General features: G+C 63.7%; 1 protein-coding gene across 4 annotated transcripts in view; it reads left to right on the forward strand.

Annotated features, from left to right (window-relative positions):
• The window catches only part of ELN (elastin), a 64,891-nt gene that overhangs the window by 15,708 nt on the left and 22,259 nt on the right, over window positions 1-26,924 (forward strand). For 2 of the 4 annotated variants that reach the window (XM_075013476.1, XM_075013477.1), the window contains exons 3-17: window positions 954-989; window positions 1,888-1,989; window positions 2,801-2,869; window positions 2,960-3,007; window positions 4,356-4,427; window positions 4,749-4,778; window positions 5,082-5,153; window positions 16,110-16,151; window positions 16,960-17,022; window positions 17,592-17,636; window positions 18,226-18,309; window positions 18,391-18,450; window positions 20,208-20,261; window positions 21,408-21,605; window positions 21,696-21,755. In XM_075013476.1, coding sequence (XP_074869577.1) covers window positions 954-989; window positions 1,888-1,989; window positions 2,801-2,869; window positions 2,960-3,007; window positions 4,356-4,427; window positions 4,749-4,778; window positions 5,082-5,153; window positions 16,110-16,151; window positions 16,960-17,022; window positions 17,592-17,636; window positions 18,226-18,309; window positions 18,391-18,450; window positions 20,208-20,261; window positions 21,408-21,605; window positions 21,696-21,755 — 1,035 coding nt within the window. The remainder of the gene's footprint in view (window positions 1-953; window positions 990-1,887; window positions 1,990-2,800; window positions 2,870-2,959; window positions 3,008-4,355; window positions 4,428-4,748; window positions 4,779-5,081; window positions 5,154-16,109; window positions 16,152-16,959; window positions 17,023-17,591; window positions 17,637-18,225; window positions 18,310-18,390; window positions 18,451-20,207; window positions 20,262-21,407; window positions 21,606-21,695; window positions 21,756-26,924) is intronic. The other 2 variants (XM_075013478.1, XM_075013479.1) reach the window with 2 other exon arrangements.

Consider the following 26,924-nt stretch of genomic DNA (forward strand, 5'->3'; position numbering starts at 1 on the left):
CACTGCCCTCCTAGCTCTGGAGCGGGTTAGTTCCCACAAGCTCTGCCCGGGATCGGTCCGTGGCCTGAGCAAGGGAGGGGGTCAGACTAGCTGGTGCCTTCCGCCGGTGAGCCCCCTCCAGGCTGGTTATCTGGGCAGATGTGGGTGGGAGGTTCTGTTATCGAAACTCCAGCTGGAATTCTGGGGCGGGGGGCAGCCCTGGCCGAGGAGGCAAAGACATCCAGGGCACAGGGGAGCCCCCGGCCGACAGTCTCCGTGGCTCCAGCCCCACGGCTGCCCTTGTGAGAAGCTGCTCCTGGCCGGGGCCATGCGGGGAGCACAGGACAACAATGCCAGGCTCTTCCCAGCCTTCAGGGCCCAGCGGTGGCAGCTGGGGGAGGTCCCCCCACACCTGCCACCCCCACTTCGGTCTACTCAGAGCCTGGTGGAAACAGCTGAGATGACCCAGTGCCTCCATCTCCCACACGAAACAGGCCAGGCTGGGCAGCCACCCCCCAGGCCCTGCCCTCTGGCCCTGTCCCCCTCAGCTGTTGTCCTGGGGCTCAGGGGTTCCTGGTCTCTGCTCCCCGTCCACAGGCAGGAGCGACTCTCACTCCCCAGGTAGAACCAGGCGTTTATTCGCCGGCAGAGACACAGCACACTGCCGAGGTGTCAGTACAACTGGCAGAGACAGTCAGTCCAACCCATCTTAGGGAGGGGAGGCCCGAGGGGAGCCCCCCAAGCCAGGGCCTTGGTTCCCCGCTTTGTTCCTTTCCTCCAGTCCAGGCTATGTGCCTTCCCACTCCCCCTCACTAACTGCTGCTTCATTCAAGCCCGGCTTGTTCCAGGACAGAGGTGTTACCTGCCAGCTTAGGTCGCCGCCAGCGCAGGGGGGTCGTTCTTAGCTGGTGTGAACTGCTCAGCCTGTCTTGCACACACGCACCCCGCTACGTCACACTTCTCTTCCCTTTCAGGCCTTGGTGGGCTTGGCGCCATCGGCCTGCAGCCAGGTGAGTGCATGGACGCTCGGGGCCCTGCCAGGGGGCTGGCACAGGACCCCGCACCTGCGTACCTCCTTGTCTGTGATGGACACGGCGGGTCCTTATCCCCGTTCGCCCAGCTGGAGACGGGCCCTGAGACGGGCCAGGCTGTCAGTGGGGCCAGCCAGCCTTGCCGTGCGTGTGGGGCGGGAGCCAGGGCTCTGCACAGCCCTGAGCGACAGGGTTCAGCTGCAGCCCCAGCAGGGTCTGGCCCCACTGTATCAGGAACCTCCAGGGGCATGTGGGGTGGGCAGCAGGGACAAAGAGCCACAGGGCAGCTGGGTGCTCCAGCAGTCTGGTCTGGTAACTGGCCCCAGCCAGCCAGTGCCTGCCGGGGCTGGGGGCGAGGGTGCCATGGTGTCTGGCAGGGAGCTAGTTGTGGGGTGGGGCCCAGGGCGTTCCGGGGGCAGCTAGAGGTGGGGCTGGGCAGGGGCGTGCTGGCAGAGGGGCACTCCAGGCAGGCTGGGAACCGCCTGCTCCCTGGAGCAGCCCCCTGCCATCCTGGTGCCTGCTCTCATCCTGCCCGTCAGGCCCTGACCCAGATCAGTGGGGCGGTGAGCTCGCTTACGCAACAGCCTGCGGGGAGCAGGGATTGCAGCTGCCCCACGGGGCCCCCGAGGAGGCGGCCTCACTCCCTGCACCTGTGCCTAGCCCCACGCCGGCTGACAGGTGCCCTGGAGGCCTGCTGGGAGGAGCCGCCCATGGGCATGGCAGCCGAGCTCCGCAGCCACGTGGGTCCACGCATGAGGCCCTGCTTCACCAGGGAGCCCCTCTCCCACCTGCGCAGAGAGGGTGGAGGGGGCAGGGCAGGGCTAATCCCTTCCAGAGCCTTCCCCGTCACAGCTGCGCCTCCGGCTCTCTCGGGCAGGTGGCATAGTCCAACCCGGCCTCTATCCCGGAGGTGTCTACCCTGGCGGCCTCTACCCTGCGGCTGGGCTGGCAGCTGCCTACAAAGCTGCTGCTAAAGCAGGTGAGTGAAGATGTCCTTCTCCTGCAGGGGCTGAACCAGGGTCCCTGCCAGCCACCTGCCCCCACCAGTGCCTGCTGCCACTTCCACAGACCAGTTGCATTCATGTGCATGCTGGCTTAGGAGTGGGCCTGGGACAGGCCCCTGGCACCTGGGACGGGCACCAGCCCAGGAGCTCAGGCTGCCCCAGGGGATTTGCTGAGTGGCCTGGCCCTGGCTCGAGCAGTATCTCCTGCTGCCTCCCTTCTCTTGCTGGGGTTCCTGCCTCTCTGGGGCAGGTCCTGGTGTCGGCCCGGTCTGAAGCGACAAGTGAGGGGCACTGGTCTCTTGGGCAAGGGCTGAGCTGGGGCAGGGGCTGCTGCTGGTGCCCGTGGGCCATGTGGCTGGCATAGGAGCCGCTGCCTGGGAGCACAGCGCTGGGCACTGGGCAGACCAGGACCCCGGGGCCGCCCAGCAGGTGCCACAGAGGCTGCTACTCCCGTGGGGACTCCAGGCGCCCGCAGGAGGGAGGGCAGCATGCGGACGCCCAGTGCAGCGTGCACATGGAGGCTGCACTGCCCGGCACCCTGGGAGCACGTGGTCCCTGCCCTGGGCTCCTGCTGGCACTCTGCCGCACGCGGCGAATAAGCCCTTGCTTTGGTGACAGTGCCGGGGCGGGTGGCGTCGGTGGTGTTGGGGTCTCCCCAGGAAAGGTGCGTCGCGGTCCTGTGCTCCCCCTCCCCAGCCACAGCTCTGACTGCCTCCTGCCCTGCCCTGCCTGGAGAGGAGCAGGGGCCCCTCCTGCTGCCGCTCATGGCCCCTGGCTCTCCCACAGGTGCTGTCCAGCCGCAGGTTGGGGTGCAGCCTGGAGTAGCTCCTGGAGCGAAACCTGCCAAGGTCCCAGGTAGGTGCCAGCGAAGGAGACAGCGGGGCTGGGAGGAGGGCACCAGGTAGCTGGCCAGACGGTCACGGCTCTTTCTCTCTGGCCTGGCAGGTGTCGGCATTCCTGGCGTGTTCCCGGGCGGCGTGCTCCCAGGGACAGGTGAGTGGGAGCCAGGCCCCAGGGCTGGCCCTGCTGATAAATTCTGTGCCAAGGGATCCAGCAGTGCCAGAGCCCGAGATTCCCAGACCATCCTGGTGGGAGCACGGGGCGCTGCCCAGCCAGCCGGAGAGTTCCCTCCATTCTGGGGGCACCTGGCCCTGTCCAGACCAAACTGAGCCCTAAAACTGTCCACTTAGGGCATGGATACAAACCCTGGAGGTGGATGGGGGGGCATCTGGGGCCAGGGCAGGGGGCGGAGAGGGGCTCGTTCGGCAAAGGGGGCCTAGAATCCCCTGGGCATCACTGTAACCCCAGGCACTGGCTTCCTGGCATTTGGGAGGAGCTGCCCCGGCAGGAGCGCTGGCTCAGGGAGCTGGGGGTGAAATAGGGCTGGATGGGTGTGGTGCTTTTCTCAGGGTGCCCAGAGCCCACAGGCTCCAGCCGTGCCCTGCTGGAGCTCAGCCCGTCCCTGCCAGCGCCCTGCAAGTGCTGGTCTGGAGCTGCCTCCCCGGCGATGTCCAGGGACCCCAGGCTGGGATCCCTGGGAGGCTGCTGCTGAGTCCAACCCCTCTCTCAGGCCATGTGCCGCTCTGCTGCCTCCCCAGTGGCTCCACTCTACCCCCCACTGCACCGCCCCGAGAGGGGCCAAACCCAGTCGCTTGCCTTCTGGGCACCAGCCGCCTGGCACAGGGCGGGAGCCCTCCCGGGCAGGGTCACCTGGGGGAGCCCAGCAGATCTCAGCAGTGGGCACTGCGGGACGCCAGGGCCCTGCTCTCCGCAGCCCTCTCCACAGCTGCGGTGCTGCTCAGAGGCAGGGCACCCTGCTGTCTCTGGCGTCACCTTGCTGGATGGCCCTGGGGATGGCACAGGCACACCGGCATTCCCTGTCCAGGACATACGTCACCCCTGTATCTCCAGCACGCTCAGAGCCAGACGTGTCCCTGCCCCAGCGCCGCCAGGGTGCCTCCTCCGCCAGATCCTTTCTGCAGAGCGCTCGTGAGAAGGGCGCGTTCTGCGCAGCCCAGCCGACCTCCTGGCAGCCGTGGCTGCAGTGACCCCTGGGGTCGCGCTCACCTAGAGCAGGAGGAGAGGGAAGGATGGGAGAGACAGGAAGTGACAGGCTCTCATCCAGGGAGGGCCCAGGACAAGACGGCAGCAGCTGCTCCGCAGGCACAGGAAGGAAGGCAGCCAGGCTGAGGCCACAGCTCTCAGTGCCGCGCCGAGGACTGCACTGGGACAAGGCGGATGCTTCATGCCGTCAGCTCCGCCGTGCAGTGCAGGGGCTGGGGGTCTCACGGGGGGTGCGCCTGCCCTGCAGTCAGGTGGCTTCCTCTGCTCTGTGTTGCAGGGATCCGATACCCTGGCATCGGCGTCCTGCCCGGTGTGCCCACTGGGACTGGAGTGAAGCCGAAAGCCCCAGGTACGCTGCCTTCCCCGGGGAGCAGGGCTGCTGTGGCCTGTGCAGGTTGGGGGTGGCCAGCGCTGTGCCGAGGTGATAGGAGTCTGCCTCCTTCATCATGCCAACAGGGTGGGGTGCGGCGCATTTCCTGCGCTTGGTCACAGGGCATGGGGGAGCGTGGGTGAGGAGAAGGCCCATATGCGCCCTCTCTGGCTGGTATGGACCAGCATGGAGCCAGCAGCCCAGCTAAGACCCACATGGACCAGTTGAGGCCTGTATGGACTGGCTCCACCCCATATTGCCTGGCTGGGAGGCTCATGTGCCTCTTTCTCTCTTTAACAGGAGCAGTGGGAGCCCTTGCAGGAATTCCTGGTGAGTCGCCTGCTTGTCCGCAGGCTGCGCGTTCGTCTGCACGGTCCATATTCCCAAGTGGTGTCTCCCCAGCCCCAGGGGCTGCCCATGCTGCGTTCACCTGCATGGTCCATATACCCGAGTGGTGTCCCCCCGGCCCCAGGACCTGCCCGTGCGCAGGCCAGGCCTTAGCCCCCAGCTGTGCCCACATGGGGCGTTCTGCTCTGGACCCCCGACGCTCCCTGGCTGCCCCTCAGCCGGTGGTGGGTTCGCAAAGAGCACTGGGCCTTTGCCACAGCCAGAGTCTCTGCTGCTGTCTTTCAGGGTTCGTAGGCTTTGGGGGCCAGCAGCCCGGCGTCCCTCTGGGGTACCCCATCAAAGCCCCAAAGCTCCCAGGTAAGCAGCCAAGCTGGGCCGGGGGGTCCCCCTTAGTCTGGCCTTTGGCGAGAGCTGGAGCTGCTGCTGAGTACCCCTCCCCTGCTGCACTGTGACCTGCACCCAAGTCCCTGCCCTTCCTGCCACCGGGCCCTGACCGCGGCCCAGGGCAGGAGAAAGACCTGTGCCTGGGTTGAGCCAGGAGAGGCGGCCAGCACCGAGCTGGTTCTTTGTTATTTGCATTGCTGCGAGCCCATTCCCGCTGCACCCAGTGCTGTGCAGACGTTCAGGGCTGGTGCAGCACTTACCTGCAGGCCCCAGCACCTGTGTATATTTAGTGTGCATTGGCATCTGGCCAGCGGCCCCTCCCGTGGCCTGACCACCACTGAGCCTCGGCAGCAGAGAGCCTGTGCAGACCTAGACCGTGGCTTGCCTGGGTGCCCTGGGCAGGGACCGCCTCGTGTGTGAGGCCCTGGGCCATGCCCCACTCTGGCTGCCCACGGGGCAGGGCTGGTCTGCAGGGAACAGTAGTGCAGGCCAGAGGGGAGGGCAGGGTCATGACGCCTCTTGTTCTGCCCCGCTCCGCGGGAGAGGCACAGGCGAGTGCAGGAGCAGGGCAGGGCTGCCTCGGGTGTGTGCCTTGGCTGGGCTGTGCGGGGACATGCAGGCCAGGGCTGGGCAGGTAGCACAGGCCCCAGCCCCAGCAGCGCTCAGCCCTGGGAGTGCTGCGTTCTCGCTGGCAGGCTGCGACGCGTGTGCCTGCCAAGGGCTGTTGTGCAATGGGGCTCTGCAGCAGACGCTGTCTGGCGGAGGAAGCTGCTCAGTGCCAGGCCAGGGGAGCTGTGCTACGGGGTCCTAGCGCCTCATCCCCCCTTCTCTGACGATACCTGGTTTCCATGGTGACACAAGAGCGGCCTCCCCGGCAAGAGGCAGCCGGTGCGGTGAGCCGCAGGGCTGGCCGAGCGCCAGGCAGACAGGGCGGCCTGCCGTGAAACCTCGCCAGAGCAGCCACTTCCCCCTGCCTGGGGCCAGGCCGACTTCCTCCCGCAGAGGCAGAGTTACACTCAGGGCCCATCTCCTACCCAGCAGCCCGGGAAGCTGAAGAGCTGTTCAGGGGGAGAGCTCCCCAAGCCGTCTGGCCTCTCCCCCGCAGCCGTTTCCGCTGCCTAGCCGCTGCCCCAGACGGCCTTTGATGGGGTGCCTGTGCTAACGAGGGAGCCGCCAGAGTATGGCTGAGGCAGCACCTGGCTCCTACAGCAGGGCCCCACCAGTGGCCTGGAGCCCAGACACGGTGCTGACGCCGGTGGAGCCACCAGGAATAAATCGCAGGAGACAGCCCCAGCAGGGAGCCAGGCTGGCGCTCCAGGGAGCTGGCCCCCCTCGCACTGCCGGGCTCTGCACCGCCCCCCGTCCCAGCGGAGCACCCCCACGAGTGGCAGGTTGCTCCCAACACCTGGGCCGGCCCGGGGAAGGGCTGTCTCTCCCAGGCCTTCTAGCATGGGTAAAGCCGCACCCTCCCGGGGCTGTGTAAGGAGGCTGCCGTCGCCCACAGTCCCCCCTGCGAGGAGATGCAATGTGATTTCTGCGGCCGGCTGCGTGACTAGTCCTGGTACCGCCTGTGAAGATCGTGGGTGGCCTTTCTACAGCCCATCCCTGGTTATTTGACGCTGATGCGGGGTGCTGGCTAGGGAACGGTTGTGGGACTAGGCGCAATCTAGGCCTCTGCCAGCTATGTGCGGGGTCGCCCGCCCGCGCTGGTGTTGTTTCAGTCGTCCATCCTCGCCCTTTGGTGGGTCCGTGGGACTCATAGCCATGGAGTTTTCCATCATGGTTCGAATACGCAGCATCCAGCCTGTTCCGCTCGGCTTCCAGAGCACCAGCTCGTCTCTTTGTAACTTCTGAGCCAGGCCGCTACTGCCTCTCCTGTGGGTTAGTTTGCAGACTCCCGGGGCCCCTGCTGTTAGCAGGAATCGGCAGCAACAGCCCCTTTCCTGGCCATTACAGAGGCAGCCATTGGCTTCCCTGGGGCGTCGGTGCCATGTGAGAACACCCCTCCGTGAGCTACCTGAGAAGCAGTAATTGCCTTTTGTGCCAGTTCTCTGAATTACCAGCAGGCTCCTGAGGGGCAGTTCCCATGGGCAGTGCTGGTTCTCTCTGTGGGACACTTGAACGTGGCTCTTCCTTTGGCCATGTGCCTGAGACGCTGGCTCCCTGTGTGCATGTGACTCGGCTGCTGGGCTGTCACCCTTGCAGTGCTTAGATTGGCCACCGGTGGCCCTTTTGCTCGGCCATCTGACCTGGCAGCTGCGGCTCTTCGAGCGACTACTGGAATAGGCACCGGGCACTCGCGGGCTGTTTGGAGGAGGCCTTGTTTGGCCTTTCTGGTGGCTACAGACTCAGGGACACCCCTCTCTGGGGGTCCCTTGCCTTGGCCTGACCGGCCCTTTCCGTGAGTTCCTGGAGGAGACAGCCGCCTTCCTTCGTGTGCGTTACGGGAATCAGCACAGCTCACTGCATGGGCAGCAAGAGCCCTTCTACAGCTCCGTCGTCAGCAGCGATGGCCACGCCGACCGGCCGGTGGCTCACCCTGGTTCCAGGCGTATGTACCAGGGGCTCCAGAATCCCTCTGGAGCGTCTCTGGCAAGGCAAAGATGGCTCTCACCAGCCGTAGTGGGGCAGGAAGCAATCGCCTTGGCCATGGCAGCGCGCCCCTCAGCAGAGGTGGAGTAGCTATTCGAGGAGCGTGACAGGCGTTTCACAGGACGTTTGATGCAGGGATAGTCGCCCTTCCCGGGGTTCCTTCCGAGGCGCAGAGCTCCCTTTCTCCCGCGTACGGCAATCCGCCTCCCACAGGCTCCTGGCCGTGGCTGAGCCGCCCCTTCCGTGCTCCCATCGCTGGAGACTCGGTGCCCTTTCTGGGGAGCGATTGCCCTCCTAGGGGTTAGCTGAATGGGCGCTGAGGGCCCTTTCCCTCAGCCAGCAGCCCGGAGGGGCAGCCTCCACCTGCCCATTGCATGGCGGGACAGGAGCTGATGGCTTTCTCCAGCGTCTGGCTCCAGGACAGCTGGCAGCAAGGCCCCGGCTGGGGCAGAGAGAGGCTCACCAGCGGGCCTGGAGCGCAGCCCTGTGTGGATGTCACCGCTCAGGCTGAGGCTCAGGCTAGCCCTCTGAGCTCCCCCCCACAGCTGAGCCAGCCCGAGCCTCCCCCAGGAGGGCCAAGAAGATGACAGGAGCTGGGAGCATTTAGGCCTCTCACCGGATCTGATGCGGAGCTGTTAGCTGCTCTGAGGCCTCCCGGCCCGTCACTGTAGCAAGTGTGACAGCCCCAGCGGCTGGCAGTGGGCGCAAGACACGTTCGGACGGGAATTCTTCAGGGCAGTCCTGCCTGGGCCGTGCAGGGCTCAGACCAGAGGACCGAGCTCCCTCCGGCCTTCCCATCTCTGGAGCTGTGGGTGAAAGCCTGGCCTCACGGGCACCCTTGGCCAGTGGCTGTCTAGGAGAGACGAGGCTCCCTGCAACCTGGAGCACAGCTGAGAAATCCTGTACCTTCGCAGGCTGCCTGGCAGTGACATCCGTGTGCTGCTCCCCTGGGGCATGGAAGACCTGAACCCCCCAGCAGGGGCGGGAGCCTAGCCCAGGGGCGTGCTCTCAGCAAGGGCCGGCTGAGCACCACTCGGCCTGCACACCCGGCTGTGTGAACCCCGCACACTGCCCACTCACACCCCCGGCCTGCACGCCCGGCTGTGTGTACCCCGCACACTGCCCACTCACACCCCCGGCCTGCACGCCCGGCTGTGTGTACCCCTCACACTGCCCACTCACACCCCCGGCCTGCACACCCGGCTGTGTGTACCCTGCACACTGCCCACTCACACCCCCGGCCTGCACGCCCGGCTGTGTGTACCCCGCACACTGCCCACTCACACCCCCGGCCTGCACGCCCGGCTGTGTGTACCCCGCACACTGCCCACTCACACCCCCGGCCTGCACGCCCGGCTGTGTGTACCCTGCACACTGCCCACTCACACCCCCGGCCTGCACGCCCGGCTGTGTGTACCCCTCACACTGCCCACTCACACCCCCGGCCTGCACGCCCGGCTGTGTGTACCCCGCACACTGCCCACTCACACCCCCTGGCCTGCACGCCCGGCTGTGTGTACCCCGCACACTGCCCACTCACACCCCCGGCCTGCACGCCTGGCTGTGTGTACCCCGCACACTGCCCGCTCACACCCCCGGCCTGCACGCCCGGCTGTGTGTACCCCGCACACTGCCCACTCACAACCCGGCCTGCACACCCGGCTGTGTGTACCCCGCACACTGCCCACTCACACCCCCGGCCTGCACGCCCGGCTGTGTGTACCCCGCACACTGCCCACTCACACCCCCGGCCTGCACGCCCGGCTGTGTGTACCCCGCACACTGCCCACTCACACCCCCGGCCTGCACACCCGGCTGTGTGTACCCCTCACACTGCCCACTCACAACCCGGCCTGCACGCCCGGCTGTGTGTACCCCGCACACTGCCCACTCACACCCCCTGGCCTGCACGCCCGGCTGTGTGTACCCCGCACACTGCCCACTCACACCCCCGGCCTGCACGCCCGGCTGTGTGTACCCCTCACACTGCCCACTCACACCCCCGGCCTGCACGCCCGGCTGTGTGTACCCCGCACACTGCCCACTCACACCCCCTGGCCTGCACGCCCGGCTGTGTGTACCCCGCACACTGCCCACTCACACCCCCGGCCTGCACACCCGGCTGTGTGTACCCCTCACACTGCCCACTCACAACCCGGCCTGCACGCCCGGCTGTGTGTACCCCGCACACTGCCCACTCACACCCCCTGGCCTGCACGCCCGGCTGTGTGTACCCCGCACACTGCCCACTCACACCCCCGGCCTGCACGCCCGGCTGTGTGTACCCCTCACACTGCCCACTCACACCCCCGGCCTGCACGCCCGGCTGTGTGTACCCTGCACACTGCCCACTCACACCCCCGGCCTGCACGCCCGGCTGTGTGTACCCCGCACACTGCCCACTCACACCCCCGGCCTGCACACCCGGCTGTGTGTACCCCTCACACTGCCCACTCACACCCCCGGCCTGCACGCCCGGCTGTGTGTACCCTGCACACTGCCCACTCACACCCCCGGCCTGCACGCCCGGCTGTGTGTACCCCTCACACTGCCCACTCACAACCCGGCCTGCACACCCGGCTGTGTGTACCCCGCACACTGCCCACTCACACCCCCGGCCTGCACACCCGGCTGTGTGTACCCCGCACACTGCCCACTCACACCCCCGGCCTGCACGCCCAGCTGTGTGTACCCCGCACACTGCCCACTCACACCCCTGTCCTGCACGCCCGGCTGTGTGAACCCCGCACACTGCCCACTCACACCCCCGGCCTGCACGCCCGGCTGTGTGTACCCCGCACACTGCCCACTCACACCCCCGGCCTGCACACCCGGCTGTGAGAATCCCGCACACTGCCCACTCACACCCCCGGCCTGCACGCCCGGCTGTGTGTACCCCGCACACTGCCCACTCACACCCCCGGCCTGCACGCCCGGCTGTGTGTACCCCGCACACTGCCCACTCACACCCCTGTCCTGCACGCCCGCTTGTGTGTACCCCGCACACTGCCCACTCACACCCCCGGCCTGCACACCCGGCTGTGTGAACCCCGCACACTGCCCACTCACACCCCCGGCCTGCACGCCCGGCTGTGTGAACCCCGCACACTGCCCACTCACACCCCCGGCTTGCACGCCCGGCTGTGTGTACCCTGCACACTGCCCACTCACACCCCCGGCCTGCACGCCCGGCTGTGTGTACCCCGCACACTGCCCACTCACACCCCTGTCCTGCACGCCCGGCTGTGTGTACCCCGCACACTGCCCACTCACACCCCCGGCCTGCACGCCCGGCTGTGTGTACCCCGCACACTGCCCACTCACACCCCTGTCCTGCACACCCGGCTGTGTGTACCCCGCACACTGCCCACTCAAACCCCCGGCCTGCACACCCGGCTGTGTGTACCCCTTACACTGCCCACTCACACCCCTGTCCTGCACACCCGGCTGTGTGTACCCCGCACACTGCCCACTCACACCCCTGTCCTGCACACCTGGCTGCGTGTACCCTGCACACTGCCCACTCACACCCCTGTCCTGCACACCCGGCTGTGTGTACCCCTCACACTGCCCACTCACACCCCCGGCCTGCACGCCCGGCTGTGTGTACCCCGCACACTGCCCACTCACACCCCCGGCCTGCACGCCCGGCTGTGTGTACCGCGCACACTGCCCACTCACACCCCTGTCCTGCACGCCCGGCTGTGTGTACCCCTCACACTGCCCACTCACAACCCGGCCTGCACACCCGGCTGTGTGTACCCCGCACACTGCCCACTCACACCCCCGGCCTGCACACCCGGCTGTGTGTACCCCTCACACTGCCCACTCACACCCCCGGCCTGCACGCCCGGCTGTGTGTACCCCGCACACTGCCCACTCACACCCCCGGCCTGCACGCCTGGCTGTGTGTACCCCGCACACTGCCCACTCACACCCCTGTCCTGCACGCCCGGCTGTGTGTACCCCTCACACTGCCCACTCACAACCCGGCCTGCACACCTGGCTGCGTGTACCCTGCACACTGCCCACTCACACCCCTGTCCTGCACACCCGGCTGTGTGTACCCCTCACACTGCCCACTCACCCCCGGCCTGCACGCCCGGCTGTGTGTACCCCGCACACTGCCCACTCACACCCCCGGCCTGCACGCCCGGCTGTGTGTACCCCGCACACTGCCCACTCACACCCCTGTCCTGCACGCCCGGCTGTGTGTACCCCGCACACTGCCCACTCACACCCCCGGCCTGCACGCCCGGCTGTGTGTACCCCGCACACTGCCCACTCACACCCCTGTCCTGCACGCCCGGCTGTGTGTACCCCGTACACTGCCCACTCACACCCCTGTCCTGCACGCCCGTCTGAGTGTACCCCGCACACTGCCCACTCACACCCCCGGCCTGCACACCCGGCTGCGTGCACCCTGCACACTGCCCACTCACACCCCCGGCCTGCACACCCGGCTGTGTGCATCCCGCACACTGACCACTCAGACCCCCGGCCTGCACACCCAGCTGTGTGTACCCCGCACACTGCCCACTCACACCCCCGGCCTGCACGCCCGGCTGTGTGTACCCCGCACACTGCCCACTCACACCCCCGGCCTGCACACCCGGCTGTGTGCACCCCGCACACTGCCCACTCACACCCCCGGCCTGCACACCCGGCTGTGTGCACCCCTCACACTGCCCACTCACACCCCCGTCCTGCACACCCGGCTGTGTGTACCCCGCACACGGCCCACTCACACCCCCGTCCTGCACACCCGGCTGTGTGTACCCCGCACACGGCCCACTCACACCCCCGGCCTGCACACCCGGCTGTGTGCACCCCTCACACGGCCCACTCACACCCCCGGCCTGCACACCCGGCTGTGTGCACCCCACCCACGGCCCACTCACACCCCCGGCCTGCACACCCGGCTGTGTGTACCCCTCACACTGCCCACTCACACCCCCGTCCTGCACGCCCGGCTGTGTGTACCCCGCACACTGCCCACTCACACCCCCGGCCTGCACGCCCGGCTGTGTGTACACCGCACACTGCCCACTCACACCCCCGGCCTGCACGCCCGGCTGTGTGTACCGCGCACACTGCCCACTCACACCCCTGTCCTGCACGCCCGGCTGTGTGTACCCCTCACACTGCCCACTCACAACCCGGCCTGCACACCCGGCTGTGTGTACCCCGCACACTGCCCACTCACACCCCCGGCCTGCACACCCGGCTGTGTGTACCCCTCACACTGCCCACTCACACCCCCGGCCTGCACGCCCGGCTGTGTGTACCCCGCACACTGCCCACTCACACCCCCGGCCTGCACGCCTGGCTGTGTGTACCCCGCACACTGCCCACTCACACCCCTGTCCTGCACGCCCGGCTGTGTGTACCCCTCACACTGCCCACTCACAACCCGGCCTGCACACCTGGCTGCGTGTACCCTGCACACTGCCCACTCACACCCCTGTCCTGCACACCCGGCTGTGTGTACCCCTCACACTGCCCACTCACACCCCCGGCCTGCACGCCCGGCTGTGTGTACCCCGCACACTGCCCACTCACACCCCCGGCCTGCACGCCCGGCTGTGTGTACCCCGCACACTGCCCACTCACACCCCTGTCCTGCACGCCCGGCTGTGTGTACCCCGCACACTGCCCACTCACACCCCCGGCCTGCACGCCCGGCTGTGTGTACCCCGCACACTGCCCACTCACACCCCTGTCCTGCACGCCCGGCTGTGTGTACCCCGTACACTGCCCACTCACACCCCTGTCCTGCACGCCCGTCTGAGTGTACCCCGCACACTGCCCACTCACACCCCCGGCCTGCACACCCGGCTGCGTGCACCCTGCACACTGCCCACTCACACCCCCGGCCTGCACACCCGGCTGTGTGCATCCCGCACACTGACCACTCACACCCCCGGCCTGCACACCCAGCTGTGTGTACCCCGCACACTGCCCACTCACACCCCCAGCCTGCACGCCCGGCTGTGTGTACCCCGCACACTGCCCACTCACACCCCCGGCCTGCACACCCGGCTGTGTGCACCCCTCACACTGCCCACTCACACCCCCGGCCTGCACACCCGGCTGTGTGCACCCCTCACACTGCCCACTCACACCCCCGTCCTGCACACCCGGCTGTGTGTACCCCGCACACGGCCCACTCACACCCCCGGCCTGCACACCCGGCTGTGTGTACCCCGCACACGGCCCACTCACACCCCCGGCCTGCACACCCGGCTGTGTGCACCCCTCACACGGCCCACTCACACCCCCGGCCTGCACACCCGGCTGTGTGCACCCCACCCATGGCCCACTCACACCCCCGGCCTGCACACCCGGCTGTGTGCACCCCTCACACTGCCCACTCACACCCCCGGCCTGCACACCCGGCTGTGTGTACCCCTCACACTGCCCACTCACACCCCCGTCCTGCACGCCCGGCTGTGTGTACCCCGCACACTGCCCACTCACACCCCCGGCCTGCACGCCCGGCTGTGTGTACCCCGCACACTGCCCACTCACACCCCCGGCCTGCACGCCCGGCTGTGTGTACCCCGCACACTGCCCACTCACACCCCTGTCCTGCACACCCGGCTGTGTGTACCCCGCACACTGCCCACTCAAACCCCCGGCCTGCACACCCGGCTGTGTGTACCCCTTACACTGCCCACTCACACCCCTGTCCTGCACACCCGGCTGTGTGTACCCCGCACACTGCCCACTCACACCCCTGTCCTGCACACCTGGCTGCGTGTACCCTGCACACTGCCCACTCACACCCCTGTCCTGCACACCCGGCTGTGTGTACCCTGCACACTGCCCACTCATACCCCCGGCCTGCACACCCGGCTGCGTGTACCCCGCACACTGCCCACGCACACCCCCGGCTTGCACATCCGGCTGCGTGTACCGCTCACACTGCCCACTCACACCCTCGGCCTGCACACCCGGCTGTGTGTACCCCTCACACTGCCCACTCACACCCCCGGCCTGCACACCCGGCTGTGTGTACCCTGCACACTGCCCACTCACACCCCCGGCCTGCACACCCGGCTGTGTGTACCCCTCACACTGCCCACTCACACCACTCGGCCTGCACACCTGGTTGTGTGTATCCCGCACACTGCCCACTCACACCCCCGGCCTGCACACCCGGCTGTGTGTACCCCGCACACTGCCCACTCACACCCCCGGCCTGCACACCCGGCTGTGTGTACCCCTCACACTGCCCACTCACACCCCCAGTCTGCACACCCGGCTGTGTGTACCCCTCACACTGCCCACTCACACCCCCGGCCTGCACACCCGGCTTTGTATACCCCTCACACTGCCCACTCACCCCCTGTCCTGCACACCCGGCTGGATTGGGCGTGGGAGAATGTGGTCCCCATGGCACTTGCAGGCAGTGCAGAGCCAGGAGCCCTCTCCTGCGCCGGGCTGGCAGGGCTGGGAGGTGAGGCCAGGACAGGGTCTCCGGCTGAGGTGGAAGGAGGAGGGCTAGACTCTGGCCTGCGGGGGCAGGAGGGTTCTGAAGTCGAGGGCAGAGGCTTGGGCTGCGGGGTTGAGGGCTCTGCCTGGGGGTGCTGCCCCTGCTGGGGGACAGCAAGGAAAGGTTCAGGGTGCAGGCAGGGTTGGGCTGCTGGGGAGCCGAGGATGAGAGGCGTGGGGCATGGGGGGTGCAAGGTGTGGGCTGTGTCAGTGGCACTTGCCGTGGCTCCCGGGAAGCGGCCGCGGCAGCCAGGGAACCGGGCAGCTCCATTGGTTGCAACTCCTGGCCAATGGGAGCTGCAGAGCTGGCATTTGGGGTGGGGTGGCGCTTGCGCCATGGGGCCGGCCCTGGCAGCTGCTTCCAGGGGACACGCAGAGCCAGGACAGGGGGGAGCCTGCCTTCGCCTGCTGCACTGCCCCCAGGGCTCTTTTCAACCCGCTCTAAAACCAGGGGTCTGGCAGCCCCACCTGAGGGCTGGTCCCACCCAGAGGCTGGGCCCCTCGCTGGAGACGGGGCAGGGCACCTCCCTGCAGCCAGGCTGCGGCTGTTCCCTGTTGACAGGGGCTCTCTCCGTCCTTGGTTCAGGCATCCCACGCCATGGGGCTTCCAGCCCTGCTCATGGAGGCCGCACAGCCGGGCTTGGAGTGGCTTGCCTGGTCACACTGCCTCAGCCCCCCACGCCGCTGCCCTGGCCCCCTGCGCCAGTCCCCCATCCTGGCCCCCCTGTCCCAGCACTGATGCTTTGGTGCCTCCCCAGACCCCTTGCCCCAGCTGGCAGGGCAGGGAGGGTGGAGCTCGCAGGCCCAGCCGTACTTACTGCCGGTGTTTTCTCTCACTAGGGGGCTATGGGCTGCCCTACAGCACTGGGAAGCTGCCGTACGGTGAGCCTCTTTCGCTCTCGGCCTCCCCGGGATGATTCAGTCCCTGTGGGTCCGGGGCTTCAGCCTCCTGAGCCTGCACTTGGCTTCCCCCCAGGAGCCCATCAGTGCTCCAGACCTCACTTGGCCACCCGCCGGGGGCTCCTGAGGGCAGGAGTCTCCTGGCAGCTGAGACCTGGGCCTGGCCAGGCTGAGATGCACCAACCCCGGATGGCTGGTGCAGGGAGGGGCCGACAGGCTGCTGGGCAGCTCTGCGCAGGGCCGCGGGCGGGGTGGGGCACGTGTGCCTTCGGGGCAGCTCTGCCTTTGCAGCCCCTGCTGCCTGCTCGCCTGGCCTGGCCTCCCACCTGGGCAGGGGGCATCTCCGGATGCCCAGCCGGGGGGTCACTGGCTCTGCTTTCCCTCATGCCGCCGGGAGGTGGGGGTGCTGAGTGCTGCTCTTCCAGCACAGGGAAGCTTTAACACACAGGTTCCCGCTCCCCTCCCGCTGTGACACGGGCGGCCTGCGGCGCCCCGGTGCTGTGGGCAGCTGGGAACAGGGCCGCGCTGGTGGAGCCCCCCCAGGGCTGGGCACGGGGAGAGTGCTGAGAGCTGGAAGGTCCCCCAGGTGGAGTCGTCAGCCTGGCTGCTGGCACCAAACCTGGCTCCAGGCAGCTCTGCAAACTGAGTGCCCCCCGCAAGGATGGGCCTCTTGCCCAGCCGGCCTCGTGCCGAGACACCAGGGTTGGAAACTGAGCGGCACAGCCGGCTCTGCAGGGCTGCCACCCCCCGGGCTGCCCCACTCCCCTCACGGGGCTCTTTGTGGCTGCAGGGTACGGACCAGGCGGGCTCGGCGCTGCTGCTGCAGGGAAGGCAGGATACCCCACGGGGACAGGTGCGCTGCTGGGCCTCGTCCAGGGAGCAGCTCTCCACACCAAGGGGGCAGCTGGCGCAGCCTGCCCAGACTGCCCAGACTGCCCGCCTCGGCATGGGGCTGGCTGTTGGGGAGGGGGAAGGGCTGACTCTGGCGGCCGGGTGTGGGGCTGGCTGTGGGGGAGGGGCAGGGCTGGCTCCAGGAGCCATGGGGGAGGGGCTGGCTGTGGGGAATGGGGCGCTAGCTTTGCAGGGTGAGTGTCTAGGGCTGGGGAAAAGGGCTGATAATGGAGGAGAGGGTCACGGGGCTGGCTCCAGGGGCGGGGAACGGGGTGGCACTGGGATCCCCTCTCTCCCCATCCCATGAAGGAGAACAGCTCTGGGCCCAGGCCTCCGGGCGCTGCCAAGTCACTCCAGAGCAGGCAGCCGCATGCTGAGCCCACAGGCAAGTTCCCCTCCTGTGGCCGGGCGGAGCCAGGCTTGGGGCACAGGGCAGGAGGCACAGGAGGCTGAAGGGGTCAGGGTAGGGGCTGTTCTGCTGGCTTGTGATGGAGGCCGGACCCCTGAACATCTCCTTGTTTATGACTCCAGGTGTTGGAGCTCAGGTAGCAGCAGCTAAAGCAGCAGCTAAATATGGTGAGTTGCTTGAGCCTAGAGGCCATGGTGGTGGGCATGGGCCCAGGGGTTAAAGCAGAGACTGCAGGAGCCGGGCAGGTAATGGGCTCCCTCAGGAAGGCAGGATGGAGATGGGTAATCACCCTGCTCCTTGCAGACCAGCTCTGAGTACCGCTAGGCTAGACACGCCTGAGCCATGATGGGCACCAGGGCAATCACTGCTCTGGGCTGTACCCCTAAGGCAGCTGAGCTGCCCGGCTCTGCGCTGCCATGTCCAGAACCTGCCTCCGCCTGGGAGAGCGCGCGGGTGCTCAGGCTGCCAGGAGGAGCAGAATGCTGGGGTGGCACGGCACAGCCAGAGCGCCATGATCCCACAGAGCCCTGCCTGGCTGGGGGCTGGCAGTCCAGCCTCACTGCACCGACCCAAGGCACTCGGAAGGGGCACCAGTGGAGATGCCCGGGGAGCAGGGCCCCTTGGGACACTGCAGGGCGCTTGCTGCTCCCTTCGCGCTAGCGGGGGCCCTGACTTGGTAACCCAGAGCCCGTATCTCCGGGCAGGGGCCGTTCCGCACCCTGGTGCCCAGTGCCAATGCTCAGCTGCTCTCTGCAGGTGCTGGCCTCGTGCCAGGGGCTGCCGGCATTCCCGGAGTCGGAGGCCTGGTGCCTGGCGTCGGGGGCATCCCAGGCGTTGCAGGTAACTGTGCTGGAGTGGCCCAGCCGAAGGGGCTGGGGGCTGCTTCCTGCCTCAGAGCCTGACGCTTCCCCTGTGTTCCAGGAGCTGTGAGCCCGGCGGCGGCGGCAGCAGCAGCGGCGGCAGCCAAAGCAGCGGCCTATGGTGAGTGGGCTCTGATGTCCCTGCTGGCCCGCGGTGGCTGGCTCGGCCCCCCGCGGCCCTGGCGGTGCCGTGTCTCTGGTGGCACCGCTCAGTGGTGAGCTCAGCACACGTTCTGTGCACCCGTAAGCACTTCCCCTGCCCAGAGCCCACAACCCGTCTCCCAGGCCGCGCCTGGAGCACTTGCTGCGGTGCCAGGGCCAGGCTAGGCAGGCTCTGCCCTGCCCAGGGACGCTCTCCTCCATCCTGCTGCAAAGCCCCGAGTTCCCCAGGCCCGCGGCTTTCAGCTCCCTGCGCTACCCGGCAGCTTGGCTGCATCCTGCGGCTCCCTCCCAGCCTACCCAGCCGAGCTCCTGGCAGCCAGGCTGTGGTACACGAGACAGCGTTCGGACACTCAGCTGCCCCGGTGCCCGAGGCCTGCTCGGGCCGATGCTCCAAGCCCACGGAGAAGCTCACCCACTGACGTGCCAGGCCCCAGGGTGTCCCCAGGCAGGTGTGTGCGTTCACGCTCATGCTCCCGCAGGCAGCTCTGAGGAGGAGGGCAGCGCGGCTGGTACGTTCCCTCCCACTAGGCGTGTGCAGCTTTCCCCGGCGGCGAGGGGCAGGAAGGGCGCGATCTCAGGTGCTGGAAAGCCCCGCTCCCAGGAGGAGCCGGGAATGCACTCCCTTCCACTCCAGCTCTCAGCCCTGGGCTTCAGGGGGTGCACCCATCAGGTCCATTTCCTCAGCCGCACGGAGCTGGCTGTGCCTGGCTTCGGCAGGACACCGACCAGCGTGCAATGCACCAGCGTGTGCACAGAGGGCTCTGGGGAGCTCTTGGCTTCCAGCTCTACGGAGCCACAGTGCAGTGGGCCAGGACGAGGGCGTGATTGCCATCTAGTGGCAGCTCTGAGTGCCCAGGAATCCTTCCCAGGGGCCGGCTGGGTCTGAGCTTGGAGCCCAGACGGCGCCGCCCGGGACCCTAGCAACAAACCCAGCATTGCTCTCTCCTTAGAGACAGCGAGGCTAGGGCAGGCTCTTTGCCTGCCGGGCCCCAGTGTCCAGCCCTGCAGTGACCCCCTGCACCATGTGTGAGCAGAGCTGGCAGGGCCATGGGGCGCAGTGTGAGTTCACGGCCCCAGCTGGGCCTGTGGCACCCCAGGGCTGCAGCCCACACTCGCTCCAGGAGTGTTGCTGTCCCAGGCTGGGATGGGCCAGGCTCTGCGCACTGCGCCCACTCCCAGCTCTCTCCTGCGCAGGGTACCCATCTGGGCAGCCCCTCAGCAGCAGCCGAGTCCCGGGTGGGCTTGGAAGGAGGCAAAACTCCCCCGTCTGTCAGCTGGCCTGGTTAGGGGCAAGCCAGACATGGGGCTTCTTCATCACCCCTTAACAATCTGCCAGTCAAGCTGGCCTCCATCTGCACTGGTGCAGCAGGGGGTTCCCCTCCCTGAAGAGAGGCCAGCCTGGAGCAGGACCCCAGGGCTCCCTTTTCCTGGACTTCCCCTCTCCCTTCAGGGCAGTGGTTCTGTCCCTGTGCGGTACCTCACACAATACCGCACACGGTTTGCTTTCTGCTGGCGCCCCCCCAGGCACTGGTGGAGCCCCAGGCTGCTGCCGGGGGTCAGTGGCCTTCCTGGTGTGGTGCCCGGCATTGGCAGCATGCTAGGAGCTGCAGGAGCAGCAAGTGAATGTGGTCGCCTGGTTCAGTCCATGGGCCAGCGGCATTCTGTGTCTGCGTGCCATCAGGCTTCTGAGATTTCCTCTCCTTCCTTCATCCCCAGGACCTGGAGGCCCAGCAGCTGCAGCCGCTGCAGCAGCAAAAGCAGCCAAGTATGGTAAGCTAGCTGCCTCCTTTCTCAGTGCACAGGGCACCGGGAAGGGTCCAGGCTTCCCTTTGTTATAAATGTGGACGGCTCTTGCACTCTCCTCCCAAAGAACGCGGTCTTCTCTGCCAGGGCCTGTGCTCGGCAGGGCTGTGCTAACGGCCTGCTGAAATCCTTTCTCCTTTGCTGATGGCACTCCAGACTAGCCCTACAATGACTCTGTCTAGGATCAAAATCAGGTGACCTGGCCTACAGCTAGCCAGTGCTGCTCCAAGCCGAGCTGCTGACGAGGGCAGCGTTGCTGGTAGATTCCCTCCCTCTAGCCATGTGCTGTCCTGCGTGTATTCCCTGTTCGGATCCTGGCGGAGAGCAGTGGTTTTCAGTGGGTGTGCCACGACTGTCCAAGTGTGCTGTGAAATTTCATCAGTTTCCTCTGCCACAGCCAGGGCAAATGCCAACCCCATGGGACCCTTTGCGCTCTGGGAGGCAGCTGAAATGTTGCTTCCCAGCCCGAACAAGCTGGTGGGGAGCCCCCCTGTGACAAGGAGAAGGGAGGGCAGGAGCCTGCTGGAGAGGGGATGTGGTTTAAATGGCAAGAGCTTACACAGTTCCTCAAAATCCCATTTCATCTTTGTTTAGCTTTGTGTATGCACGATTCTGTTGCAAGCCTCTCTCGTATGGCCATAGCCACAGTCATGGGAGTAAATGTGACGTTAGTAAGCAATTGATTCAGATGAAGAAAGCGGTTGTGCCATGGATTGTTTGTCTCATCGAAATGTGACCTGTTACCGAAGAGGTTGGAACCACTGGCATAGATTGGCCGTGTTGTAGCCTTCTGGGACTTGGTCAGGTTTCAAGATGTGTTATAGAACTACAGCAACGGCTCAAGGCCTCCTCAGGCAGCTCTTTTAAAACTCTTGGATGTCAGTTATCCCGTCCAGCAGATTTGTTTAGCTTTAGCAGTTGCCTTTTAACACTCTCCCTAATTCCAGCTGGAGTAGAAGGTGTTTTATCCCCCTTGAGAATGAATTTCTCTCCCAGTGGATTGTCCCTCTAGTGTAGGCCTGAGATGAACTGGCAGAATTCCCCTCACCTGGTTCCCCTGGCACTGTGAGTTTGCATTGACTGGGACTGGGCTTCTCTTCTGTAACTCTGCAGGTGCGGCTGGCATTGGAGGTGTGGTGCCTGGTGTTGCAGGCGTCGTTCCCAGTGTTGGCGCTGTCCCTGGTGTGGTACCTGGAGTTGGTGCTGTCCCAGGTGTGGTGCCCGGTGTTGGCGCTGTCCCTGGTGTGGTGCCTGGTATCGCTGGTGTCCCTGGTGTGGTGCCCGGTGTCGGAGCTGTCCCAGGAGTTGCAGGTGAAGTTGCCTGATTGGACCCACCAGTGGGCCTGTGGGGTTGCATTTTCCCCATCCCAGGGGCCTGACTCTCTCTCTCCTGTGTCCCAGCACCTGGAATCCCAGCAGGAGCAGCAGCAGCTAAAGCAGCAGCGAAAGCCGCCAAGTACGGTAAGCTGGCTGCCTCCCCTTCTCCCTCCATGCAGCCCATAGAGAAGTGTGGCTCACCTGTCACTCCTGGAGCCGGATAGCTCCTGGGATGTGAGCCCAGTGATGGCCTGTCCCTTTGGCAGTGAGCGGGGGAGCCCCTGCCACTTCTGAGATGTGCCCACGTCCCTCCCCTCCCCTCCCCGTCCCCCAGGAGTGTCACCCCATCCCACAGCACACAGCAGAGAGCTCCCGTCCTTCGGCCACTGCCCAAGTGCAGAGCCCAGCGCCGGCCAGAGGCCAGGCTCCCTGCAGCCCTCAGAGAAAAAGAGGGTGCAGCGTACGAACCCCTACCACTGGGGCAGCTGCTGCCTGTGAGCGTCATTTGGAGGGCTGCAGGAGAAGCCCTGCGCATGTGCCAGTCGGTGAATACACAGAACCTCTCACCAGAGCACAGGTGTGATAGGTTCTCTGGGTCTCAGCAGCCTGGGCTCCCTCTTGCTCTGTGATGCTTTACCATGCTGCAGACCCCTTCAGGTACTGCCCTCATGCAGCCATCCCCAGGCAGGGCCCTCCAGCTGAGCTGGCAGTCACTCAGGAGCTAACAGTGGAAAGGTCCAGCCAGTTCTCCCAGCCAGGGACCTCAGGGCTGGCCCCTCCTGCCTTGGTCAGAAGCCTGATGGATGTGGGTTCCTCACCCACTCGGCCATCCCTCAACGCGTGGAGAACAAGCACCTGCCTTTGTAAACCGAGCAGCAGTTCCCCGAGCGCTTCACCTGCAGCACATGCTGTTAGGTGAAATATAAAACGGGTGGATTAGCTGGAGACAGGTCAGTTTTCAGCCATCAGAAGCAGTAAGTGTGTGGGTCAGAGTTGGTCACCTCAGAAATAAAAGTACAGCCACAGTCTGAGCTTTACCAGCTAGACCAGAGTTACAGCCTGCAGCGAAGAGTCCCTCCACACCCCACCCGGAACCTCCTTTCAGCCTGGGCCCCCTCGCCAGTTCAAGGCCCCCTCTGCAGGTGCGTGTCCCCAAGTTGGGTTGTGACAGGGAGAAGTCGAGGGAGGACGCCACTCCCCATCTTTAGAGGTCCCCCCAACGAGTTATTACGCAGGTCCAAGAGTCTCCACTGTTTACAGCCTCTTCTGAGATTTCTTCCTGGGGTACAGACCTGCGCTGGCCTCTGGGAGACTGAGTGTCCGTGTTGGGCTTAGGAGAAGCAATCGGATCTGGAATATGACAGGGATCCTGGGCACAGCTAAGGGGACCAACCCAGGGTATATTGCGTACAACCGGGCCACTTGCAGCCCCAGGCTGGGATTTCCTTCTCACTAGGGCCAGCCACAAACGTACCTCCGCCAGCCCCACTGGCCAGCCAGATGTCACACAAGCCAACCCACAGATTTCCCCGTCGCTCGACCAGCCCAGACCAACAGTCCCCTACCCAGGTGAGAGGACATTAAACCTATTTCACCAACACCACGTAGATTCTTCCGGGCCCCAAAGGGTCCAGCCATAGTCCCAGGTCAGCATATAATTGGATCGTACCCAAATCACCACGCTGAGTGCCAGTCCTTCAGATCAAAAATTGAAAGGTTTATTGACAAAGAAGGGAAGACCAGGGAGAGGAGAAAAACTGTTACAGAGACCCATGGCGCACGTCAGTCACAGATACTGATGCAGCCAGCAATGTTCTGTGCTGATTCCTGGAAGTCTTTGCAAGCATCCTTCAGAGGGACGAGCCCTCAGACCAGACAGGCTTATTTCCTGGTGGCTGAAAGAGGAACAAAGAAGGACCCTGCCAGGGCCCCTCTTCTAGTTTTTCAAGTGGAGGGAAGAAGTCCTTTCTCCTTCCCATTAGGCACTGGAGAGTCAGGATCACCTGACTCAGGTGGGCAGCTGTGGCACTGCCATTGGTTGCATTGCAAGTGACAGTCACACATTCCTGAGATGTGTATCTGACACCTGGGAGTCTGTTGCTTTCATAGAATCCCAGGGCTGGAAGGGACCTCAGGAGGTCATCTAGTCCAGCCCCCTGCTTCAAGCAGGATCAACCCCCACTAAGTCATCCCAGCCAGGACCTTGTCCAGCCGGGACTTAGAAACCTCAAGGGATGGAGATTCCACCACCTCTCAGTAACTCATTCCGGTGCTTCACCTCCCTCCTGGGAAGTAGTTTTTCCTAATATCCAACCCACTTCTCTCCTTCTGCAACTTCAGACCATTGCTCCTTGTTCTGCCATCTGTCACCACTGAGAACAGTTTCTCACCATCCTCTTCAGAGCTCCCCTTCAGGAAGTTGAAGGCTGCTATTAAATCACCCTCAGTCTTCTCTTCTGTAAACTAAATAAGCCCAAATCCCTCAGCCTCTCCTCATAGGTCTTGTGCTCCAGCCCCTGAATCATTTTCATTGCACTTTGCTGGTCCCGCTCCAGTGCACTCACATGCTTTCCGTACAGGGGCGCCCAGAACTGGACACAGTACTCCAGACGTGGCCTCACCAGCGCCAAATAGAGGGGAATAATAACTTCTCTAGATCTTCCTGAAATGCTTCTCCTAATGAACCCCAATATGCTGCTAGCCTTCTTGGCTACAAGGGCACACTGTTGACTCATATCCAGCCTTTCATCCACTGTAATCCCCAGATCCTTTTCTGCAGCACTGCTACTTAACCAGTTGGTCCCCAGCCTGTAACAATGGTTGGGATTCTTCTGTCCCAAGTGCAGGACTCTGCGCTTCTCCTTGTTGGAATTACCAGCTTTCTTTTGGCCCAATCTTGCAATTTATCTAGGCCACCTTGGACCCTATCCCTACCCTCCAACCTATTTACGTTTCCTTCTATCTTAGTCTTATCTGCAAATTTGCTGAGGGTGCAATCCATCCCCTCATCCAGGTCTTTCATAAAGATGTTGAACAACACCAGCCCTACAACTGATTCTTGGAGCACTCCACCTGAAACTGACCACCAACCACACACTGAGCTGTTTACCACTACCCATTGGGCCTGACCACCCAGGCAGCTTTTTATCCATTTTACAGTCCATGTATCCAATCCATACTTCCTTAACTTATTGTGGGAGAATGTATCAAAAGGTTTGCTGAAGTAAAGGTACATCACATGCACTGACTTTCCCATGTCCACAGAGCCAGTTACCTCATCATAGAAGCTAATCAGATTGATCAGACACGACTTGCCCTTGGTGAATCCATGTTGGCTACTCTTGATCACTTTCCCCTCTTCCAAGTGCTCCAGAATGGATTCCTTGAGGATTCCCTCCATGATTTTTTCAGGGACTGAGAAAAGGCTGACCGGTCTATAGTTCCCTGGATTGTCCTTCTTTCCTTTTTAAAAGACAGGCACAACATTTGCCTTTTTCCAGTCATCCGGGACCCCTCCTGAGCTCCACAACTTTTCAAAGATAACAGCCAAACGCTCTGCAATGACATCTGCCAATTCCCTCAGTACCCTTGGATGCATTAAATCCAGGCCCATGGATTTGTGTGTGTCTAGCTTTTCTAAATAGCTCTTAACCTGTTCTGTCCCCACCAAGGGCTGCCCAGATCCTTCCCACACTGCATTGCCAAGTGCTGTAGTGGGGGAGCTGACCTTGTCCATAAAGACTGACACAAAAAAGAACATTGAGTTCTTCAGCCTTTCCAACATCATCTGTCACTAGGTTACCTCCCTCAACCAGTAACAGCCTCACACCTGCCCTGATCGCCCGCTAATTGCTAACATGTCTGTAGAAACCCTTCTTGTTGCCCTTCATGTTCCTTGCTAGCTGCAACTCCAATTGTGCTTTTGCTTTCCTTATTACCCCCTGGCATTCTCCAGCTGTATATTTATACTCCTCCTTAGTCCTCTGTCCAAGTTTCCACTTCTTACACACATCCTTTTTGAGTTTAAGCTCACCAAGGATTTCCCTTGTAAGCCAAGCTGATTGCCTACCATATTTGCTTCTCTCACTGCACATCAGGAAGGTTTGTTCCTGTGCCTTCGATAAGACCTCTTTAAAATACTGCCAGTTCTCCTGAACTCCTTTACCCTTCATATGAGCTTCCCAGGGGATCCTGCCCATCAATTCTCTCAGGGAGTCGAAGTCTGCTCTTCTGAAATCAAGGGTCTGTATGTTACTGCTCACCTCTCTGCCTTTTGTCAGGATCCTGAAATCTACCATTTCATGGTCACTGCAGCCCAAGTTGCCACCAACTTCTATTTCTCCTGTTAGTTCTTCCCTGTTAGTGAGCAGCAGGTCAAGCTACGCACAGCCCTTGGTTGGTTCCATCAGCACTTGTACCAGGAAGTTATCCCCAACATTGTCCAAAAACTTCCTGGATTGTCTGTGCTGCTGTATTGATCTCCCAATAAATGTCCGGACGATTAAAGTCTCCCATAAGAACCAGGGTCTGTGGTTTGGAAGCTTCTCTTAGCTGCCTGAAGAAATCCTCATCTACCTCATCTCCCTGATCTGGTGGTCTATAGCAGACACCAACCACAACATCACCTCTGTTGCTACCGCCTCTAAGCTTAACCCAAAGACTCTCAACTGGCTTTTCTCCCCTGCCTGTCCCTCCTGAACAGTTCATACCCTTCCATGACAGTGCTCCCATTGTGCAAGTCATTCCACTAAGTCTCTGTTATTCCAAACACCTCACACTCCTTTGACTGTGCCAGGTCCTCCAATTCTTCCTGTTTGTTTCCCAGGCTTCTGGCAGTTGTGTACACACACCTGAGAGAGTTAGCTGATTGGTCTATTTTCTCCTTTCAAACCAGGGGTCCTCCTTTTTCATTCCTTCCTCCTCCTCCGCTTACCTCAGGGCTGGTGTCAACATCCCTCAAAGAAGCTAGTATAAAGCCCTCCTCACTAGGTTTACAAACCTGCCTGCAAAGATGCTCTTTCCTCCATTCACTAGGTGGATCCTCTCTCTTCTTTGCAATCCTTGCTCTCGAAACAAAGTCCCATGGTCAAAGAAACCAAAGCCTTTCTCAGACACCACCTGCACAACCACACATTTACTTCCATGATTCGACGATCTCTACCTGGTCTCCTTCCTTCAACAGGGAGGGTGGATGAAAACACCACTCACACTCCATGTTCCTTGATGTTCCTTCCTAGAGTTACGTAATCTGCAGTGATCTGCTCAAGGTTGTTCTTTGCTGTGTCGTTGGTTCCTACATGGAGAAGTAGGAAG

Source organism: Carettochelys insculpta, chromosome 19, assembly GCF_033958435.1.
Source record: "Carettochelys insculpta isolate YL-2023 chromosome 19, ASM3395843v1, whole genome shotgun sequence".
Taxonomy (NCBI): Eukaryota; Metazoa; Chordata; order Testudines; family Carettochelyidae; genus Carettochelys; species Carettochelys insculpta.